This window comes from Pantherophis guttatus, chromosome 1 (assembly GCF_059756535.1).
Source record: "Pantherophis guttatus breed Tessera chromosome 1, ASM5975653v1, whole genome shotgun sequence".
In the NCBI taxonomy this organism is placed as follows: domain Eukaryota; kingdom Metazoa; phylum Chordata; class Lepidosauria; order Squamata; family Colubridae; genus Pantherophis; species Pantherophis guttatus.
The window spans coordinates 113913522-113936111 of record NC_142063.1 but is presented as its reverse complement, the minus strand read 5'-3'; the positions used below and the strand labels follow the sequence as shown (position 1 = coordinate 113936111).

General features: G+C 40.8%; 1 protein-coding gene across 8 annotated transcripts in view; it reads left to right on the top strand.

Moving 5' to 3' along the window:
• COL18A1 (collagen type XVIII alpha 1 chain) overlaps nucleotides 1–22590 on the top strand; it is a 99380-nt gene that overhangs the window by 22940 nt on the left and 53850 nt on the right. For all 8 annotated transcript variants that reach the window (XM_034420253.3, XM_087881511.1, XM_087881512.1 and 5 more), the window contains exons 2-4: nucleotides 8604–9148; nucleotides 18122–18205; nucleotides 19301–19357. In XM_034420253.3, coding sequence (XP_034276144.2) covers nucleotides 8604–9148; nucleotides 18122–18205; nucleotides 19301–19357 — 686 coding nt within the window. The remainder of the gene's footprint in view (nucleotides 1–8603; nucleotides 9149–18121; nucleotides 18206–19300; nucleotides 19358–22590) is intronic.

Below are 22590 nucleotides of genomic sequence, written 5' to 3'. Positions count from 1 at the left end.
TCGTGCCAGCCAGCTGCTCTGGTATGCATGCATGTGGCGGCCAGCTGCTCTTCTGGGTTCGCGCCAGCACACATGCACACACTAGAACCCAGAAGGGAGCAGCTGGCCCTGTGTGTATGTGTGCCGGACCAGCTGTCCAGCGTGCATGCGTATGATGGAACCCGGAAGAGCAGCTGGCTGTCGCATGCCTGTGCACCAGCCAGCTGCTCTCTTCCAGATTCCGGCACTCGCATGCGCTCCAGTCTCGGCACTCAGTGCAGAAAAGGTTAGCCATCACTGTTCTAGATATTAGGCTAAGTAAGAAAAGTGTGCAAGTTGAACTTTACTTCTATTGACTACTTAGATGCAACCAAGCTTGGGGTGGGGATTGGGGTGGCAATAATATAGAGGTAGTTTGCCACTGCCTTTTTCTAGGATCCCTCTCCCCTTTTTTTCCTACTTCCATCTGCAGCCCTGAAATTTCCTTTATGACAGATATGATGAGCCCTGCTTCGTTTGTTTTTTTCAAGATTAGCCAAAGATTGTCTAGGTCCGACCTTCTAATTCATCTTAATGCAGGTAGTCCTCGACTTGGGACCACAATTGAGCCCAATATTTTTGTTGCTAAGTGAGTTTGTCCCCATTTTATGATCTTTCTTGCCACAGATGTTAAGTGAATCACTGTAGTTGTTGAATTAGTCACACGGTTGTTAAGTGAACCTGGCTTCCCCATTGACTTTGCTTTTCAGAAGGTCACAAAAGGGGATCGCGTGACCCCAGAACGCTGCAACCACCATCATAAATATGTGTCAGATGCTACAATGCTACATTGGTCGTACGTCCATAGAGATGCTACAATGGTCGTACGTCTGAAAACTGGTCATAAGTCACTTTTTTCAGTGCCGTTGTAACTTTGAATGGGCACTAAATGAACTCTTGTAAATCAAGGACTACCTGTAGGCTATTGTACATAAGATGCCCCTTGGCTCAAGGTGGCTGGAGATCAGCACTATCGGGAGGACCATGGGTTCTCCATCTCATGCTTGTTTTGACTGCACGCTGCAAATGTGTCATGTTATAAGACAGGGAGCTATGGAAATGTTTTAAATAAGTAAATGAATAACCTGAAAAAGGCTGTGCGAGGCCACTTGCCACAGGGAGGAACTTGGGGCTGACATCTTTATAGGAACAGCAACTATGCTTAGGGCTTCCATATATGAAGAGCATCAGGGGCTGTAAGTACAAAGAATGCTGCAGTTTTGCATAGACTATTAAAAGAGTTCTTGTGGCAGCAGTTTTAGCCCTATTCATACATTATATGTATATAGGGTGAATGTGTGTCTGTGAAGGCAATGAAAGACTTTGTCATTTCCCACCCACACTCATTAACATATTTGAACAGAGCTTGAGTCTGGAGGAGGTTTCTGTTCAGGCAATGTAATGAATGCATATATTTTAGGAATTAAAGTTGACATGCCATCTCCCTATAGTGCGTCTTCATTTTATGCTCCATGTAAAGTGCAACTAAAATTAGCTCCTTAATTCCATACAGGGCCACAAAATGGTTATTAAATCAAAACATATTTGCATTTCTGTGAATATTTTATTTGTTCTTGCTTTCAGGTTGCCCCTATTGTCCATACAATGGGATATTTAAGGTACTTTGTGGCAGTGGTGAAATCCAAATTCTTTTACTACCAGTTCAGTGGGCGTGGCTTGGTGGGCGTGGTGTGCTTGGTGGGCATGGCTTGGTGGCGTAGCAGGGGAAGGATACTGCAAAATCTCCATTCCCACCCCACTCCGGGGAAGGATACTGCAAAATCCCCATTCCCTCCCCACTCCTGGGGGAAGGATATTGCAAAATCTCCATTCCTACCCCACTCTGGGGCCAGCCAGAGGTGGTATTTGCTGGTTCTCCAAACTACTCAAAATTTCCGCTACCGGTTCTCCAGAACCTGTCAGAACCTGCTGGATTTCACCCCTGCTTTGTGGGTGTACCATTCTCAAAGTTTTGAGGAAAAGGAGCAGTTCCTTTTAGTGCGAAGGAGGGAGGGATAGATTGTTTTTTCAGGCTGAGCTGACACTATTTGCAGGTTGCTATTCAGGACGTAGCAGATGGGGCCAGGACAGGGCAAAAGCTACATTTCACTTCATTGACAAATCTAATTATTACAATTGAATTAAGTCTAATTCAATATACTTAATAGGATTGTTGTTCAAATTCAAGTCATGCATTTAATAGGTTTCTTATTTTATCAGGTTAACTTTTTCTCTTCAATTGCATCCAAAGATTTCAGGTTACTCATCCTGCTTTAAGGGCAGAAGAACCGCCTTGTTGCTAATTATATTCTGGCTGCCATAGGAAAGAGATTAAATTCATTACCTAAACCTGCCATGCAAGAAAGTCTATAAAAGTGGCTCTACATTTTAAAAAGTAAATTGCCTGCCATTCTGTTTTTGCTTCATCCAGAGCCAGGTTGAAATTTATATCCAGTGTCTCTTTTCAGCTTGCTTAGAAATTCTCAGCCTCTTTATTTAGAGATGGTGAATGACTCATTACAATCCCGGTTTAAATACAGTTGTGTGGTTGCAAGAATAATGTTTAGCTGAATAGAAGATTATTTCAATTCTTCGAGGAAATCTGTAGGTTTGAACTGTAGATTCAGCTCCCAACGTTATCAGTTTTCAGTTTTATTGACTCTGGTTTTCCATTCTCATGGTTTTTTAAATTAAGCATATACAAAGTATTTGGGCTCTAACCACTGGCCGTACTATATTTTCTACATTGTTAGAATATATCCTATAGAACATGATTTTGAATCCTCAGCTGATTCTATCCGGAAAAAGAAATGAAGAGATAAAAATGACATTCTATGTCTTGTCTCTCTTGGGGCCACAAAGGGAAAGGAAGCAGCCGCTGCAGAATCTGTATTCTCAGGATGAGCTTTCCAGTGTGAGCCTTTAGCAGAGTCACTAGAGACTTTGTGCAGGGATTTCCAGTTGTAGCGCAGGAAGAATATTTTCCCATCCAAATAATACAAACTGAAACAAGATAGATCCTGTTGTTGGTGTGAATTAGTCCCTTGTGTCTGGTCCCTGCCAGCAAGCAACAGATGCTGGGTCTGTGATAGATTTCATGGAAGTCTTGAAAATCCGTAAAATGTTATTCTTGTGGAACAGAGCCCTGCCTGAGGGTGGATTTTGAATTCCTGCTTTTCCTTGACCTACTTGTCAAAATGAAGATCTTGCAGTCTAGGCTGAAACTGTGGTAAGGCGGATCACTCCACAGATATACTGGGTCCTTCCTTTTCAACGGTATAAAAATATCAGTAAGAAATGAGGAATAAGCAGTATTCAACATAATTCAGCTAGTCAAACTGGAAGTCATATATACCCTAATATAGGAGGTCCTTGACTTACGACCATAATTGAGCAGTTTACCATGTGGCTGCACCTGATTTTATGACCCTTTTTGCAATGGTTGCTAAGCAAAACTGTGGTCATTATGCAAATCCATTGTTTGTAAATGAATAGGGTTTTTTTTGCTGGAAACTGGAAGTAAATGCAGATTACTGGCAAAAAATGTCACAAATTGCAATCAGGTGACTATGGGATACTGCAAACAGCTATAAATGTAGGCTGGTTGGTTGCTGAGCGCCCAAAATGTGATCACATGACTGTGGGTGGGGGGGAGATGGGGAATCTGGGTGGTAAGTAGCCTGGGCAGATCCATCATAAGTCAAGGAGTACCTGTAATGTATGTTCCAGCTATCTTTAAATATTGCTTGGAAGCTGTACTTGATATAAAATATTTGCACTAGGCTGCAATTAGAAAATGTTCTTTCGTGGAATTGAAATACTTTTTAGTATCTTCCAGTTAGTTTCTAAGCACAGTTCAACACTTGTGGGAGAAATGGCTTTTGAGCACCAGGTTAAAGAGTTCTCCAAACTTAAGTTTAGTTGTTTTAACTGCTGCTTTTGTTGCTACTGTACACAGATTTGCTGTTGTCTTCCAAACCAGGGACGGAAGTGACAGTCAACATTCTCCAATGTCGTTTTGAACTCATTTTCCAGATTTATTTCTTGGAGAAGGAGGGAAGAAGACGTATTTTCAAGAGGAAGATAGTCCCTGGAAAGGGGTGCTTGACCTTCCCTCCACCTAACAATTATTTCCCCTGAATCTTTTTACATTGTCATTTTCACCATTGGTTTTGAAGAGAGGCCGACTGGAATTATGCCTGGCTGGGCTAATGTGGGGAGGGAGAGAAATGACCTCATTAAATAACTTTTCTTGCCTATTACACTCAAGGGGGGCATTTATAAGAATTTATAAGCAAGTTATAGTAGACGCTGATCCTGAAAATAGACAGTTCAAAGTGCCTTTCCTATCTCTACCATCTGGACATCTATTCCATGGATCAATTGCCTGAATTGTTTTAAGAAGAATGTCATACGTTGAATTCTGTACGTAAAGTGTAATGTGCTGCCTAGAAAGAAGAACAGAGAGACTTGTTCAGTTCTCTTTTAAAAATAGGGTTTTTTCCTAAAGACTTGCCGATTCCAAGTTTTTAACCGTTTGATCAAGATGTCAGAACAAATCCATACTTTTAATTTTTTTAAAAAAGTAACTGACAACAGTTATGGATGAACTTTCATTCAGGCGTGGACCAAATTTTAATCTACTTAGTTGTAGGAGAATGTTTGTATGAGATGCTTCCAGTGGTGTACATTAGATCATTGCTGGTCCTGTGTTGTACATTCAGCTATTCAAAGGAACTGGTATCTTTAAATGCATATGCAACTGCCACTAATTAGAATAAAAAGAATTCTATTCTATTCTATTCTATTCTATTCTATTCTATTCTATTCTATTCTATGCTATGCTATGCTATGCTATGCTATGCTACGCTACGCTACGCTACGCTACGCTACGCTACTCTACTCTACGCTACTCTACTCTACTCTACTCTACTCTATCCTTATCCTATCCTATTCTACCCAACCTACCCCACCCTACCTATCCTTATCCTAGCCTAGCCTAGCCTACTTCATTCCACTTCGCTCCTCTCCATTCCACTTTCTAGCTGAAATTTGATTGTATGCATTTACAAAAGTCCTAATTCATGCAGTAATTTAGAAATGACTTTTCTAACATGAAACCTGCCATATGAAGTTTTGACAGCAAGGTCCAATTTTGACTAATAAATCTATCCAATATTTATTTTATTTATCTAATTTATATAGCCGCCTGTCTTATCCTGGGTGAATTAATAGGACCAGCACTTAGTTTGACAGTGAGTTTATGAAATATTTGAATAAGTTTGTTGTTCAAATATTTGTTGTTGTTAGTTGCTAAGTCATGTCCGACCCATTGCGACCCCATGGACAATGTTCCTCCAGGCCTTCCTGTCCTCTACCATCCTCTGGAGTCCATTTAAGCTCACGCCTACTGCTTCAGCGACGACATCCAGCCACCTCATTCTCTGTCGTCCCATTCTTCTTTTACCCTCAGGCTCTTCTCCAGCGAGTCCTTCCTTCTCATTAGGTGGCCAAAATATTTGAGTTTCATCTTCAGGATCTGGCCTTCTAAAGAGCAGTCAGGGTTGACCTCCTCCAGGACTGACTGGTTTGATCTCCTTGAAGTCCAAGGGACTCAAGGGAGTCTCCTCCAGCACCATATTTCAAAGGACTCAATTCTTTGGCACTCAGCCTTTCTTATGGTCCAACTTTCACAGCCATACATTGCAACTGGGAAAACCATCGCCTTGACTACACACTTTTGTTGGCAGGGTGATGTCTCTGCTTTTTAGTATGCTGTCTAGATTTGCCATAACTTTCCTCCCCAGGAGCAAGCATCTTTTAATTTCTTGGCTGCAGTCCCCATCTGTGGTGATCTTGGAGCCCAGGAAAATAAAATCTGTCATTGCCTCCATTTCTTCCCCATCTATTTGTCAGGAGTTCAAATATAGTCATGGTTAAAATGAGATTGTCTGACTTGTGGTTCAAAAACTTACTCAAACCCAGCTAACTGAAAAAGATGTTGGGTTAGATGCTGTGAAAACATGTATGTTATTATTCACAACTGACTCGGTAGCCTGAAATAGGAAATCATTTATATATATATATATTCCGAATATATATATATGGGAGAAAACCCGAATAACCAAAGACATATTATATATATATATAATTTTATTTTATTTATTTTATTTGATTTCTATACCGCCCTACTCCCGAAGGACTCAGGGCGGTGCACAGCCAAACAATAAAACACATACCTACAAAATTTAAAAGTAGAATAAAATCAAATTAAATAATTTTGGCCCCGACAAATTTAAAACCCCAAACTTTTAAAACCAATTTAAAATTGAATGTATAAAATACTAAAAGATATTTAAAAATTAAAAATCTTTTATAAAAGAGGGAGAAAATTAGGCCAGGCCCGCCTGGTGAAATAGAAAGGTCTTTAAAGCACGGTGGAAGGTGCGCAGATCCGGGATCCTCCGTATCTCTGGGGGGAGCTCGTTCCAGATAATAGGTGCCCCCACAGAGAAGGTTCTCCCCCTGGGGGCCGCCAGTCGGCATTGTTTGGCTGACAGCACCCGGAGGAGCCCCTCTCTATGGGAGCGTACCGGCCATATATATATGTGTGTGTTTTTCTTTTAGCCAGGTTTCTCCTATGTAACCAAGATTTTTCTACAGCCCTAGCTCAGTGGAGTCACATCCACTCGATTCTGGGCTTCAGATCTGGATTCAGATCTGATCTGGTTTACTTCAAAGAGGATAATTTTGATTAGGTATGTCCGAATTCTTTTTGAATCAGCAGTTCTGGATTTGGCTGAATCAATGCAACCCTCTGGATATATAAGGGCCATTCCAGAGGGTTGCATTGATTCAGCCAAATCCAGAACTGCTGATTCAAAAACAATTCGGACATACCCAATCAAAATTATCCTCTTTGAAGTAAACCAGATCAGATCTGAAACCGTTGAAAATTTTTCAACGGTTTCAGTGTGATTTGGGAGATCAAGACTGTGTATCTGAAAAATTGATGTATTCCTCCTCCCACATTCTCCCACATTCTCCATGTAAGGAGAATGTCAAAGTGGTGGGATCACAGAATGTGATTTTATGCCTGAAGTTTCTGGTCAGCTATTGTGTTAATTCATTCTGACTCCTCAACACTTTCTGACGTATTTGTTTATTTCTTGGTTTTATGATATTCATATACCGCCTCCATCACTAGGATCCTGGCCAATGTCCAATAAACAAAAAAGTTTATATAATGATACAAACGTGTTTATATCAACACAGTTGATATAATGTGTCATAATTTTTAACACAATAAACACTGATTGCCCCCCAAAGATATGATTGGCCTGTTGGAATAAAGAAGCTTCAGGAGCTTTCTCAATGAAAAGAAAATCAACAGAGCTGAACTCTTGGTTTGCAATAGTACACATAGACTATTTCAAAATGCTGTTATTGAAAAGTCTGGTTACCTCATTTCAGCCCTATGGATCTCTCATTGGGGTGGGATGGCCAAGAGGCCTGTGGTGGGTTTCAAAATTTTTTACTACCGGTTCTGTGGGTGTGGCTTGGTGGGCGTGGCTTGGTGGGCATGGCAGGGGAAGAATACTGTAAAATCTCATTCCCTCTCCAATCCAGGGGAAGGTTACTGCAAAATCCCCATTTCCTCCTGATCAGCTAGCACTTGGGAGGCAGAGAATAGATGGGGGCAGGGCCAGTCAGAATTTTTACTACCGGTTCTCCGAACTACTCAAAATTTCCACTACCGGTTCTCCAGAACTGGTCAGAACCTGCTGAAACCCACCTCTGCAAGAGGCCCATCTTAGCCCCACAATGTATAGGTAATGACCAACTCTTTGAATTGGGCCCAGGAGCCCTTTGGCAATCAGTGACCTAAGAATAGGTGTTATCCTACACTACCAAAGCTTTTAGCTAGTAGATTGCCTGCCACATTCTGGACCAACTGAAGCTTCTGTGTCATTTTGAAGAGCAATTTCATGCACACTATAGTACAATACTCCAGTTGGAGGAGGGGTGACCAGGGAGGGGAGTGAGTTTCTGTTGGTAGAGCATCCTGGCTCATGTAGGACCATATCTAGGTTTGGTTAGGTTAGTAACCAACAACAACTTTGTCTATTTAATGGAGGGTGGGGAGAGGGAGGGAGGGAGGGAGAGAGAGAGAGAGCGGGAGAGGGAGAGGGAGAGAGAGAGAGAGCTGTTAAATCTATGTAAGATTACAATTAAAATTTAAATAGAAATTTGTCACACAACCACATTTCTTGAATTGAAAGCAGGCAATCTTGTAGAATGCTAGACCCATCTGGAAATCCTGCTTGTTTCAGAATGATGACACTGTAACATGCCTTCTTCACTGTGCAACAAGTTATTTTATACTGATATTTTGAGAGATTAAAAAAAAAATCTAGAGGTGGGAAATAGCTGGGCTATATGGATGGGCAGAAGAAGTGGGATTCAATATAGGACCAAGCTCAGGATTATCCTTTTTCCACTCTGATTCTTAAAAGAGATTTTCCAGGGGATGTTGGGTACTATCCTTGTTGTTTCTGAAACTACCCAATTTCTTTTCTTAACAGAAAATTTCAGCAGAGAAGTTGGTCTTTTAGAGTTGATTGGAGATCCTCCGCCAGACCAGATAACCAAAATCTATGGCCCAGACAAAAGTCCTGCTTATGTGTTTAGTCCGGATGCCAATGCAGGACAAGTGGCACGGTACCACCTCCCAAGCCCCTTTTACAGAGACTTCTCACTCTTGTTCTACATTCAATCCACTTCGGACAATGCAGGGGTGCTTTTTGCTCTTACGGATGCCTCCCAGTCAATCATCTACGTCGGTGTGAAGCTTTCTGAGGTGAAAGATGGAAAACAGCAGATCATTTTCTACTATACAGAGCCCGGCTCTCAAAATTCCAACGTTGCAGCCACATTTACCGTCCCTTCCCTGGTCAATCTGTGGACTCGCTTTGCCCTCAGTGTGCGGGATTACAATGTGGTGCTTTATATGGACTGTGAAGAATTTAAGATGGTTCATCTAGAGAGGTCATCTGGTAAGATAGAGCTGGAAGAAGGAGCAGGACTATTTGTGGGACAAGCTGGAGGTGCAGATCCTGATAAATACCAGGTGAGCTTACTCATTTCCAGTGAGATGGTTATTATAAATTGATGTTTTCCCAAAAGTGAAAGTAGCAAAGATTAGTTATTCCCACCCACCCCCCATGATGTGGGAGATTTCTCTTGTTGCCCATACTCAATCTATGTCCTATCCTCCATCATATATCTGTCTAGCTATCTTTCATTATCAGGTTGTCTTCAACTGTGTACAATTTAGGAACTAGAACTAGAAGTACGGGAATGAATAAACATCTATGTTTTATGAATTACCGCAAAACATTTTGGATAACATTTGTTCCTCCTCCCCATGCCATCAATATTTTTTGGCATAAGTGTTGGTCATTCTGAAAAAAAAAAATCTATTTACTTCCTTCTCTGTTTTATGTACCTGAGATCTAGGATTATGGAAGAAAAAAACTGAAAAGAGGGCTCTAACATGCTTTCCAGGCTTATATAGAAACTACATTCAATATGTGGGATACATTGAGAAGCATGTCAGGTGTGCAACCAACAATTAACTCTCAGTCTAGCTTTGCATACTTGGCATCTCAACAGACCACAATCAATAATGTGACAGAATTGCTTTCCTGAGTGTTCATGTTACAGCAAATATGGGATAACCTGTATAAATAAATATGTCTGTGGTTAAAAATCTGTTTTCTTTTCTTCCCCATTCTATTTTCTCTCTGTGTGTGTTCATTCTGTCCACATATCAAAGTGCCCTTTGGATTTTATTCTCTCTCTTTCCTTTCTTTTAACGGCATTTGTGAAGGATTGGTTGAGGAATATTTGCAGGTAATGGCTACAAACCATTTTTGTGGTAGTGATATTTAGAGGCCAAAAAATAAAAAACCCGAAGTGAAAATAGTTAACATTTTTCATCTTCAAGTTCATGTTCAGACACTGGCTTAATTTGCCAGTCTAGTGATTCTTGAAGTTTATTCTGGGCTCCCCACTGAGATCAAATCCATTGCTGCATTTTTCTTTTTGCTGGATAGAGAGAAGCAGAAATCCTCTGGCGCTAATGACTCCAGACAAACATGGAGGGTCCTCTCCCTCCCCGCCCCCAACTCTTGTTAAAAATTAAGTAGGAAGGAGGATAAAAGCAAACTTTGCTGCTTTTCAGTGCAAACTTTAGAGAGGACTTTCCTACCCACTCAGAAACAGATGTAGGTAATTATCCATAGTACATGCAGCTAATGTTTTATTCAAGCTTCAAGCGTCCCAGAAATTATAGGAAGAATAAGTGTTAAACCTTAGTAGGAGGTGATTGACCCTGACATACTAAAATACTTCCAGTTGCTGGTATAAACTGGAGACTAATACAATCTCTCTTAAGAAAACAAATACCAGTGAGCATAGGTGACATCTGTAATTATGTATAGACATTAATTGGATTTAAGGAACAGAGTTGGGTGGAATTTTATTTTGCACCATCTGCAATAAGCAGTTCATTATCCTGTCCAAAGAAGCCTGCTGATAATGTTAACTCAGACTTCCTCAGATGAGGAAGCAGCAAGCACTGAAGTGATGTTGATTTACATTAAGAACAATCAGAGTCATTCTTATCCATGGCTTACCACTGGCATAATGATAAGCTCAAAGCCATCCAGCGAATTAGTCCAACACTTTAAACTATGCCGGAGCTTACATATTTAATTGATGCTTTGAGACAGAATGTCATTAGAACTTGTATTGCTGAAAGGCGTAAACAGCATCTTATAGGTTCAATTTCCCATTTGTGCAGGATGCCAAGAAGACTAAAGAGCTATTGCTTCTTCTGTTCATAGTTGGAATAAACCATGTTTTCCCTAATATGTTTCTAACACACTTACAACTCAGAGGTGAACAGAGAAGTTTTCAGTTCCTCCTTATGAGGGAAAAATGGCTGAATTATGAGTTTAGGTTTTAGGCAGCCTCATTATTCCAAAGGTAAAATTGTAGGAAAATCTGTATAAAGTTGTCCTGTACTTGTAATGATCAATTATGGTTTTGAGCTGGCCCAAAGAGACTCAGTCCTGGATATCATCATGGAAGACTATAGGATAGGTTTTTAGTTCTCTTGACATCTGCAGTAGTACTCTACTGCTTAGCATAATAGTGGTACTTCAGCTTCCAAATCTAGGGGTCGATGTTCATCTCTGTTTCTTAACAAAGGGACCCGGTGTTGTCTGAAGACATTTTTCATGGTCATATGGCCAGCATGACTATATGCCGAGGCTCACAGAACACAGTTAAAATGGCACTGCCCCCTATAGTTGGCAATGATTGGCCGAGTAAAACCCTCAGGGACTCCTTTAACTTTTTTCTTTTTTTCTTTCCAAGTAATAAAGTCCAAGTAATAAAGTCCAAGTAATTACTTTCCAAGTAATAAAGTCCAAGTAATTACTTTCCAAGTAATAAAGTCCAAAAGGCAGCTATTTTTTTAAATTCCCTGATCAGGGGTAAGTTGTACGTATTTTAGATTGGCAGGTTCTTTGGACTTTTAAGAAAAAAAGTTGTTGTATTTCAAATTTATACTGTACAGCAGCAAGACTAAACAAATTCACAGGAAGTATGGATTATCTTGAGGAACACAAGCACATAGTAGTAACATGACATGCTAATGGATGAAGCATTGTTTAGAGAACACTGTAATTAAACAACTTAATAAACACACAGTACTAAGAAATTTGAAGTGATTATCTGTCCACTTTTTGAGGTCAAGGTCTTTGCATGACAAAGATCTACCCAAGAAGGCTAAATACAAAGGCCCACATGCAAACTCTGATGTTGGATGTTTAAAGTTAATTTGGAGAATTGTGTTTAGAATGTTATTGGTGTATTACAATGTATAATGGGAAATGTTTTATATCCAAAACCCATAAAATACATTAGTTTTATGCTAAAAATGTTTTGTGGGGATTCACCTACCAATAAAAATGTAAAAAGTTAAGAACAGGAAGTAATAATTTCGTTTTTATTTATTTTCATGATATCTCACAATAAAATTTGATTGGCTGTATTATATCATAAGGAAGAATTTTCAGAAACATGACTAGCCTCCCTGGGGAATTTGGTTGCATGGTCTATAGACAGAATTACATGTATTGCATAATAATATCATGGCATAACTACATAATCTTGCATTGTCTAGAATTGGTTTATGAAGAAGGCAATTATTGCTAGGGTTTTTAACAACCAAAGTTCTCAGCTAAAGAAAGAAGCAATCAATAGCATGCTAAAATAAAATAAACAAGGAATATTGAAATTCCCTATTATCTTCCATAAATTCATAACTGATCATTATGTCCAGGTGTAATTACACTGTTTTCTGTTAGCAGCTTCCCCATGCCTTGTTCCCATGACACAGAGATGGGATTGATTAGCAATAAGGAATCAACGGAGCAGTTAGATCATTGTTTCTCAACCTTGGCTGCTTTAAGATTGGGTGGACTTCAACCCCCATGATTTCCCAGCCAGCATGCTGGCTGGGAAACCATGGGAGTTGAAGTCCACCCACCTTAACACTGCCAAGGTTGAGAAACACTGAATTAGGACCTGAGGGACAGTGTTAGAAAATTATTGAGAATAATTTCACAGAAGACCAGCTTGTCCTTGCCTTTTCTTCCCTAAGAATATATAAACATCATGGAAGGATCTTTTTCTTGCCTTTTCTGGTCATGCAGCTACTTGCAGCCTCCGGCCTGTCACTGCCTGCTCCTATTTCCACTTATCTATCCTTGGAGATTGAGCACATACTATATGTGTGTTTACAGTGAGACAATATATCTCAGTCATACCCTTGAATATGGCAATATCCCAGATCGAGATCTCATTGCACAGAAATGTTTTCCACCTCTTGTCAGGAATCTATGCATGAATGAGAAAAGATGCTTCAGGAGGCAGAGTGGCAGGGTGTAGGATTCTGTCACAGAGATGTGAATGAGATAAAAGAACAGGGAGATCATTTTTTAAATTGAGGTGCTATCGAAAAAAAGGAAAGACTCTTTCTCTTGTTCAGGTTTCAAGCAAGACAGGAACTATGGTTGGATCATAGGGTTCAATAGAGACCTGAATGTAAGAAACAATGCAATCGTTATGTCTCCTTCTTTAGTTTAGTTTAGTTTAATTTAGTTTATTAAATTTCTATACCGCCCTTCTCCCGAAGGACTCAGGGCGGGGTACAGCCATATTAAAACAAATATATACCCAAAAAATTAAAAACAATTTAAAATCTATATATATATAAAATTTGGCTCTTATGTTAAAAAAACTACAAACACCCGATTTAAAATTCATTTGCTAAGCCAGCCAGGCCTGTTGGAACAAAAGAGTCTTAAGGGCATGGCGAAAGGTACGGAGGTCGGAGATCATGCGAATCTCCAGGGGCAGTTCATTCCAGAGGGCAGGTGCCCCCACAGAGAAGGCTGTCCCCCTGGGTGTTGCCAGTCGACATTGTTTGGCCGACGGCACCCTGAGGAGACCGTCTCTGTGGGAGCGTATTGGCCAGTGGGAGGCTATCGGTGGCAGAAGGCGATCTCGTACATACCCAGGTCCTAAGCCATGGAGCGCTTTAAAGGTGATACCCAACACCTTGAATCGCACCCGGAAGACCACCGGGAGCCAGTGCAGTTCGTGCAGGAGAGGTGTTACATGGGTGCGCCGTGTCGCCCCCATAATCACCCGTGCAGCCGCATTCTGGACCAGTTGGAGCCTCTAAATCCTCTTCAAGGGGAGCCCCATGTAGAGAGCATTATAGTAGTCCAGACGGGATGTGATGAGGGCATGAGTGACCGTGCGCAAGGCGGCCCGTCCAGAAAGGGACGCAACTGGTGAATCAGGCAAACCTGATAAAACGCTCCCCTGGCCACAGCCATCATACGGTCTTCTAAAGACAGCCGCGCATCCAGGAGAACACCCAAGTTGCGAGCCCTCTCTGAGGGGGCCAAGATCTCACCCCCAATAGATGGAGCTAACTGGCTATATTGGGATGCTGGAAGCCACAGCCACTCGGTCTTGGAAGGGTTGAGTCTGAGCTTGTTTCTCCCCATCCAGATCCGCACGGCCTCCAGGCACCGGGACATCATGTCAAGGGCATCATTGGAGTGGTCCGGGGTGGAAATGTACAGCTGAGTATCATCAGCGTACTGATGGAACTTCACCCCAAAACCACGGATGATCTCACCCAGCGGCTTCACATAAATGTTGAACAGAAGGGGCGAGAGGACCGACCCTTGCAGCACCCCACAAACAAGGCGCCTCGAGGTCGACCTCTGTCCCCCTGCCAACACAAATTGCGTACGGTCAGAGAGGAAGAAGGAGAACCACCACAACACAGTGCCCCCCACTCCCAACTCCTCCAATCAGCGCAGCATGATACCATGGTCGATGGTATCAAAAGCCACTGAGAGATCTAATAGGACCAGGACAGAGGAACAACCCCTGTCCCGAGCCCTCCGGAGATCATCAACCAATTCTTTAAATCTAACCATTCATTTCTCCAATATCCTTGCCTGAGGCTACTGAGTTGAGATATAAATCTAGTTTTTCCACTTCCAAGTAGATTATATTATTGTTGAGTTATAATTTCTTGATAGTTTAGAGCTCAGTAAATTAGCAGCAGTAGCTTTTTTTGTGGCTAGGGCTGGAAGTTTCATACTAATTCTTCTTTTTCAGCAGCATAGTAATGATACTGTTATTATGGAGCTGATTGTTTTGTCTATTTGCTTCCCCCCTCCCCCAGTGTGATGTTATTTTTTTATCACCAATAGATGTGTTACGTTTGCTCAATGCACCGGTTTTCTTTTGTTCCCCACCAAAAACCTGTGAGAAACTACCCCACTCTAATTCAATTGGTTTGCTGTCAAACATTGGGAACATAAACATGAACAATGCATGAAAGTTGAAGAGGGGGGGCGGGAGGGCCTATGGCCCATGGCTGCCCTTAGTGGGCTTTAAGGTGATCTCAAGCTACTAGTTCCCTGAGTCATCTCAATGTGATATTTGGAGCTAGGAAAGTGATATTTCTCACTGTTTCCTGGAGAGAAAAATCTGGGCCTGCACAGATTTGTACTGAAGTATGACTTCGCCCACGGAATAGCCTCCTCTTTTGGGTTGCTTAGTTTTCATGACTCCAGAGAGAGAAAGATAGCAAGTAGATGAGTGTTGTAAAATATCTTGGAATCCCTGCTCCAGAACAGCTTTGAAAACCAGCTGCACACATAAAACTCTGGGTTAAAAAAAAAAAATAACTTGCTCCTCCCTGTGATTTTTGTCTGTGACCCCATTAAACCGGCAGGCTACAGCAGGAATGTTCTCCGTGTATAATTCCAAGGGGCGTCTAGTTGCCTGACAGTCATGTTCTGCTCTCCATTTCCAAGTTGTTAACTTGAAAGGAAAGGCCTCCACAGATTCAGAGAGACATTTTCCCCCCCCCCTTTAATCTTGTTTAAATCTGCATGCTCATTCCGCCCACTGGCTCTGCAGTCCCGATGTGGCTGAAAAGTTCTTATCGTGAGTCTGTCTAAAATCTGATGATCATGAATCACAGAATAGTAGGAAGCATGTCACTGCTTTCATCCCTACCTAAAAAAGAATCTTGCGTATCAAGGGTCCACCTGACACACAGGAATCATTGGTAGACAGATAATCCACTTTGGCGATTGCAGAGTCCTTATAGCCTTTTCCAGATCAATGGCAGTGGATTAAGAATCAGCCCAACTAGGTGTGTGCTCCCAATCAGAGTACCTAGGCCGAGTGTCAGCAACGTGTGGCTCCGGAGCCACATGCGGCTCTTTCGTCCCCCTGCTGTGGCTCCCTGTCGGCTGGCTGGCCCCGTCCCTCACTCTCCCCTCCCAGTCACTCTTCATGTGGCCTGAGAAGATAAGGGCGATGGCGGGGTTGGAGACTCACTCCATATTCCAGAGCGGGAGGGAAGCGCCCCTGTACTTGCCTCTCATCTCGCAGGTGCTTCTTCCGGCGCTTCTTGGTGCTGCAGGTGCACCTCGGTCACTTGGGGAGACCCACGACTCGATCTCTGCTCCAAGACACTGGTCCGGCCCTGATGCAGCTGATGCGCTGTGTTGTAATGGGCTCCAGGAGGAGGAGGGGATGCCATCTCCCCCATTGTGAAGCACGTTAAATTTAAGTGTGCTGCGCAAGGCGCTGTGAGAGCAGCGAGCAGGCCATGGAGGCGGCGAGATTCATTTTCATTCTATCTTCTTATGGAGGTTTTAAGCATGGTGGACTCTTGCCATGTCTTTATTTTGAGGGTGGCAAGGATAGTGGTACCTTGCTGCTGGTGTTGGGAGCCATGTTGGGCCAGACTGAAAGGACCTTGGCCTCCAAGAAGTGCCCCAGGCAAAGTTTTGAGCAACCTTTGGAAGGACAAAGCCAAGGGCAAGAGCATGCTTTCAAAATATCTGTTTCTTGTTCTCTGTAATGAAAAGAAGCCTTACCTTTTCAACCATGAAATAGACTATTCCAAGATACTGAATTGAGAGATAATAAAGGAAGGATATGCTGCCACTGGGGAAGCTGCTGCTGTGTGGCCATAACTTTGAACAGGCACTTAATTTTTTTTTAAAAAAAATTTTGAGCACAAAAGAGAATGTTGACCCCAGGAAAGGGGTCTTCCCTAAGGTCAATATTACTCCAGTTCTTGCCCCCTGCCCTATAGTTCCTTGGTGAAGCTCTGTGGTGTCCATCAGCTAAAACAGCAGCCCCCAATCTTTAGGGCACCAAGGACTGGTTCCATGGAGAGAGGACTGGTGGGGCCATGGTTTTGCATACTGCCTTCATCCCGTGGATGGGGTTTTTCTTGTTTGCATGGCCCAGTTGCTGGCATGCCACAGACTGGTGCTGGTTCCTGGACCAGGGTTTGGGACCCCTGAGCTAAGAGAAATGTCCATGGAGGCATACAGCCCTATAGCTTGGTGGGAGTAGGCAATCCTGAGCTGACCCCTGGAAATTAAGATCTTCCCTTAGAATCTTCCATCCAATAGAGCAGAGTTCCCCAACCTTTCTGGGTTGGTGGCTTGGAGGGGGGGAGGAGCAGGCACCTTTATGCGTGCATGCACACCCACAAATTGGGCCGCGAGTGTACATGCAACGCAAATGGGCCACACTCCCATACAATGCTTGCAGCAATGCTAGCACAAGTGGGGGGAGGGTGCGCGCACTCAAGCATGCACACTGGTCAGCCACTCACCATAGGTTGTGGTCACCTGCAATAGAGAATTGAAAATCATATTGCAATTTCTGATAGAAACAATTTTTTGTTGGCTCTAGCTTCAGTCTGCATTGATGGCAGGCCAGTACCCAAAATGGAGGTTCTTTTGTGATGTTTTCAACTAATGGTAAACCGGCTGTCTTGGAAGTCAAAATAAAGAGACTGAATGGATGAACCCACTTTGAAAAATATCTTGATGTGTCTTGAGATGGTTTGTTTGAGTTAGTGCTGTGCTGCTAAATTGTATCTAAAGGTATTACAAGAAAACCATAACAACCAGTGCTTGGATTTTGAGTTAGAAGCCACTATTTTTAGGAAATGTTTCCTAGAGTTACAGAATTACGCACCTTGCTGCTAGATGGCCATGCAGATTACAAAGGGTCAGCAGAAAATAGCAGCAATCTGTAAATAGTTTATAAATGTTGGAAATGCCAAATCTGCGTGCTCTCGATCCTCCAAAAACCATTGCAATCAGAATAATAATCTGGAAAAACTTAAAAGGATTAAATCTAACCTTTCCTGCCACAAAGCACAATGTTTATTTTACCACTTGTTCTCCTGCCTTACATTTCTTATTTTGTACATTGGGTATTAATACTTCAATCATAAGTTAACAATGTTTGTGTTATAAAGAATATTGACTTAAAATAAAATGGGAATGGGGGGGGCACAGACCTGGGAATTCTATATTCCCTTAAACAGGGAGGAAGGCAGGGATTTTTTGCCTCTGTGAAGCTGAAGATTTAGTAATATTTGTTTCTGCTTTTTTAGGGCATCATTGTAGAATTAAAAATAAAAGATAATCCTTGGGCTGCTGGTTACCAGTGTGTCGAAGAAGATGATGACTGTGATACGGTGAGTGACTCTATCGCAGATGTCTTTTTCCAACATGTGAACATAGGTCTATGAAAATTCTCAAATATTCAGGACATGGTTGTTCCAAAGATGCTTTTCAAAAAGGCAACTGGACTTTCTTGGCTTTTTTTCTTCGAAGCTTCTTGGATGAGAAGTGAAACATTTTCAAAGAAAAAAACAATAACTTTTTGGAAAAAGCACCTTTGACACATGTGAACATATGGGAGCCCCTTTATGCTGAGCAGGTTATGTTGGAACCTGAATTTTAGTTTAACATTCTGAGAATGGTCTTGGCTTCCTGTCAAACCTACGTACTCCAACTTTCCCTGCAATGGAACTTCTGTTTTTGCTTAACCACAGTAGTGTTTTCCAAATCTAACTGAATTTTGATTAATCTTAACTAAACTTGAAACATATTTCATTAAGTTGTTTTCACCAATCATACTTTAAATGTCAAGTGACAAGCTAAGCTGTTATTAATTTGAAACACAAGCAGAAGTGTTTGATCTCCTTGTGTCTAAGAAATAGAACATGGAAATTTAAAGGAAGCTTAGCTTAGTGAGACCATGGAATCAGACTAGTAGTCAATTTAGGCCAACATTACCGTTCTATTGGCAGTAGCTGCTGTTCAACTCAAATTGAAGTCTTTTCCAGCCTTGATTTCTGAGAATATTTAGCTAAATATTCTGAGAACCTGGACTTTGTAGGTACAAAAAAGGTCTGCTTACATTGACTCATGATCTTCGCTATTGTCTAATGTGTCATAATGTGGCAATATTGGCAGACTGCGACTCCAGAATATTAATGCAGATGGCTATACGGCTTTGTTAATATTTTATGTTAAAGCATTGTGACTGATGAGAAAAAATTAAGATAAACCCAATTAGTTATGCTGTTCCTGAACTATAGTTCCCAGTATCCCAACTAGCATGCCAAAATAGGGTATTACATTAAGAACTGCAGCATCTATATGGCCATGTTTCCTCATTCCTGATGTAGGCCAGAGTTTGTTTTTTTCTCTCTTAGTGGAACTATATCTGCTGATTTAATGTATTGGTTACTCTTCTTTGTATTTTTTTTAAAAAATCTCTTTAGTGTGGTGGTAGTGGAAGTGGATTAGACATAAAGCAACCACCTTCTGAAAAGGAAAGCGTGAGTACAATGCCATTTTTGTAATCATGTTTTTATTTTCCAATATAGAAATCTCTTTTTTCCTCTTCCTTCTTCACCATTTCTCTTTCACCTCATCATCGGTTCTTTCCCCTCCCCTTTATCCTTCCATGTGTCCTTCTCTTTTTCCTCTAGTTGTAGCATTGGGTGGTCTGGTTTCATGGTGTTATTTAAACCCACAATGAGGAGATTTAATTTGACAAGCTGCTAGCATCTGCTTGTGGTGAACCATTCATCACATGCTTAGGGCTGCTTCAGGCCGAGGAAAAACAACAGTCATTACAAACCATTAGCTGACCATGTGCATCAGAATGTTGTTGGTCTCGGATTGTAATAAGGTTCATTATAGTGCATCAGCTTGAATTATTTCCCGTGGGGAAATGCATATGAAGTATGTATTTTAAAAGATCAGAAAATGTTTTTTCCCTCAGAAATGTTCCACCTTATTTATGAAACGTAGTTAGAAGCTATAGATGCACACTGTGTTGCATAATTACCAGTATATAACATAGTGGATAAAAACAGTGGTGTGGAAATAAATGAAGATCAAGACTGCAACCCCAGCTTTGCCTGGAAATTCACTGAAAATTTAAAGCAACGCTCTCCCTCCCTCTCAGAAATAAAATTCAATTTTCCTTAATGAAACTGGTTTTCACATTTGCAAATGGAGTATATAATTTACATTGTATAGATTGCATATACAAGTTGCACATAAAACAGTTTTCTTTTGTTTGTTTTGTTTGTAGTAGTGGCACAAATCAACTGACTCACTCTACTTAACCTGACTTTCCCTCATACATTAAGAATGCTTTCCAAATTGGAAAGCAGAGAAAATACCCCTGGAAGGAGAAGTAATTAAAAAAAATTTAGACTGTGCAGAAATGAATAGATTAACTTTGATAATTAAAGAAAGAGAAGATTCAGAATATTTTAAGATATGGGATCAATTTTACCATTGGTTAGAAAAGAGATATACATAAGCAAATTAATAATTATGTAAGAAAATGGTATAATTAGAATATTGTACTTTTGGAGGAATGTTGTAATAGATTAAGTGAAAATGAAAGACAGAAGAAACAACAAAATGATGAAGTCATGGAGAAAACACCGAGAAGTTACATGGAAGGAATGACTGATGTATTAAATGTTTGTTTGTGTATAAAATAAAATAATTCCCCCCCCCCAAAAAAATACATTAAGAATGCAACTGTCTTTCACCACACACTGCAACACCAAGTGTATGGGGAAACATAGTCACAATAAAATTGCATAGTTCATCTCACTGAGTTTAAAGCATGACAACACTATCAGTTGCATGTGTTTTCAGTAACACAATCACAATATTGGCTAGGAATTGCAACATTTGGCAACAAATGCAGTACACAATCTGTGAAAAATCAATGTGTGATGATTTGCTCTCATAGAAAATACTTTAGAAAGAACTCTTGCTGTGCTCAGAGTTCCAGTATAATACCTTCTGCCCAGAGTGGTTAGAACATAGAATAGATAGGCAAAGAGGAGAAAGGGAGACACTGGAATTTTGGCTAATGAGAGTGAGAAAGATCATATAGAAGACAAGTTTTAAGAATAAGTTTGTATATGAACTCTCAGTTTCCTAAAATGGAGATGTGCTACTGTGGCTTTATTGGCAACATGCAGATGTTTAGCTAGGCACTCCTGACTTCCTGCTGATTATTTTCCATGTCACATAATTGCAAAATCTATGAATTCTTTTCAGGCCAATAATTTGGGTTCCTGGTTGGTCACATCTAATTATCACTACAATACTGACCATAACTAATAGGGTTATTCTCTTTGATTCCCTTCTTTTTCTATCAGTATCATTTGTAAGCATTACTCCTTTGGAATGGCATTGCATAAACCTCCTGATCTTGGCATCAGCTTCTTATTACTTAATTTTAATATAATTGATAGTGATGTATAATTTGTCTGAAACTTCTCTTCTGGGCACAGTTTTCAGTTTTCTGTTTAAGAAGGCTAAGCAATGCAATCGTGTTTTGTTTTTTTTTAACTTTCCAACTTCATGTTGATCTTCAGCAAATGTTAGAATTTATTTATTTTTCATGTTTAATATCAATAAGAAACGGAGGACATCATGCCTTCATTGGGGTGTGGACTGGGAGCTGTATTCTATTTGTATGTCTCACAAGGATGCTTCACAGTTGTGTTTGAGACCCCCCCCCATGTTAACCTTTTGGAGGATAGCTTTAGCATTGTGACATATCATCTCTTGCCACACATTGGATTTGAAAGTATCCCCTTTTGTTTCTAAGAACAGAAATTGTTTGAATTTGCTACTAGCCCTTTAGACGCGGAGAGGATATCTTGAAACCTTCAAATATTGCTGATATTTGAAGGAACGCTCAGCAAGCTATAGGTTCCCCATTTCTCCTTTATTGTCTTTCACTGAACACTGATCCAGGAATTTTACCAAAAATGAATAATAATATTGTCAACGTTATCGGTAGACCAGACAGGAAACAGGCCATAGGGGTTAAATCTGCTTTATTATAAAGCCATAATTATTATTTATTTCTTAAATTTATTTGCTGACTAAATTGCCATGGGGCTACTCTAGGTGGCTTATAATAATAAGTAGGAAGAAAAGGAAGAAAAGGAAAGGAGTGCAAACAGAACATTGTTCTAAAATAACAGAACAATAAAATAAACAATGAGAAAGGAACACATCAATATGATAACCAAAAAGATGGATGGGTGGAGAACAGAGAGCAAGGCTAGAGAGCTGGAGAACAGAATCTTTAACAGATTCTTTAATATTACCATTAATTGACTAACATTTAATAGTAACAGAATCTTGCAAGTTTGAAAATACAGTTTTCCTGGCATCATCTTTAGAGCCTGATAACTTAGGGAGGGTCCCTCCTGAGCCACTTGCCCTGCCCACTAAACAGCCATGGGCTATGCTCCCTCTTCTCTGACTGTTTCCAGCTCTTGTCAGGGTCTCCCAAGGTCATTCCCACATACCATTACATATTCAGGAAAATACAGAGCCACTCCTCAGCTTCTGCAATTCTTTCTAACAAGATTTGTTGGTGTTACTATTATGGACACAGATAAATTGATAGATGGTGGGTTTTGGCCTTTGTGATTCCCAGGTGTTTTGTATTTTTCCCAAAAGTTAATTTTCCTTTATACCTTTTCTCAAGAGAGTAATAGAAAGCTCTGTTTGGCTT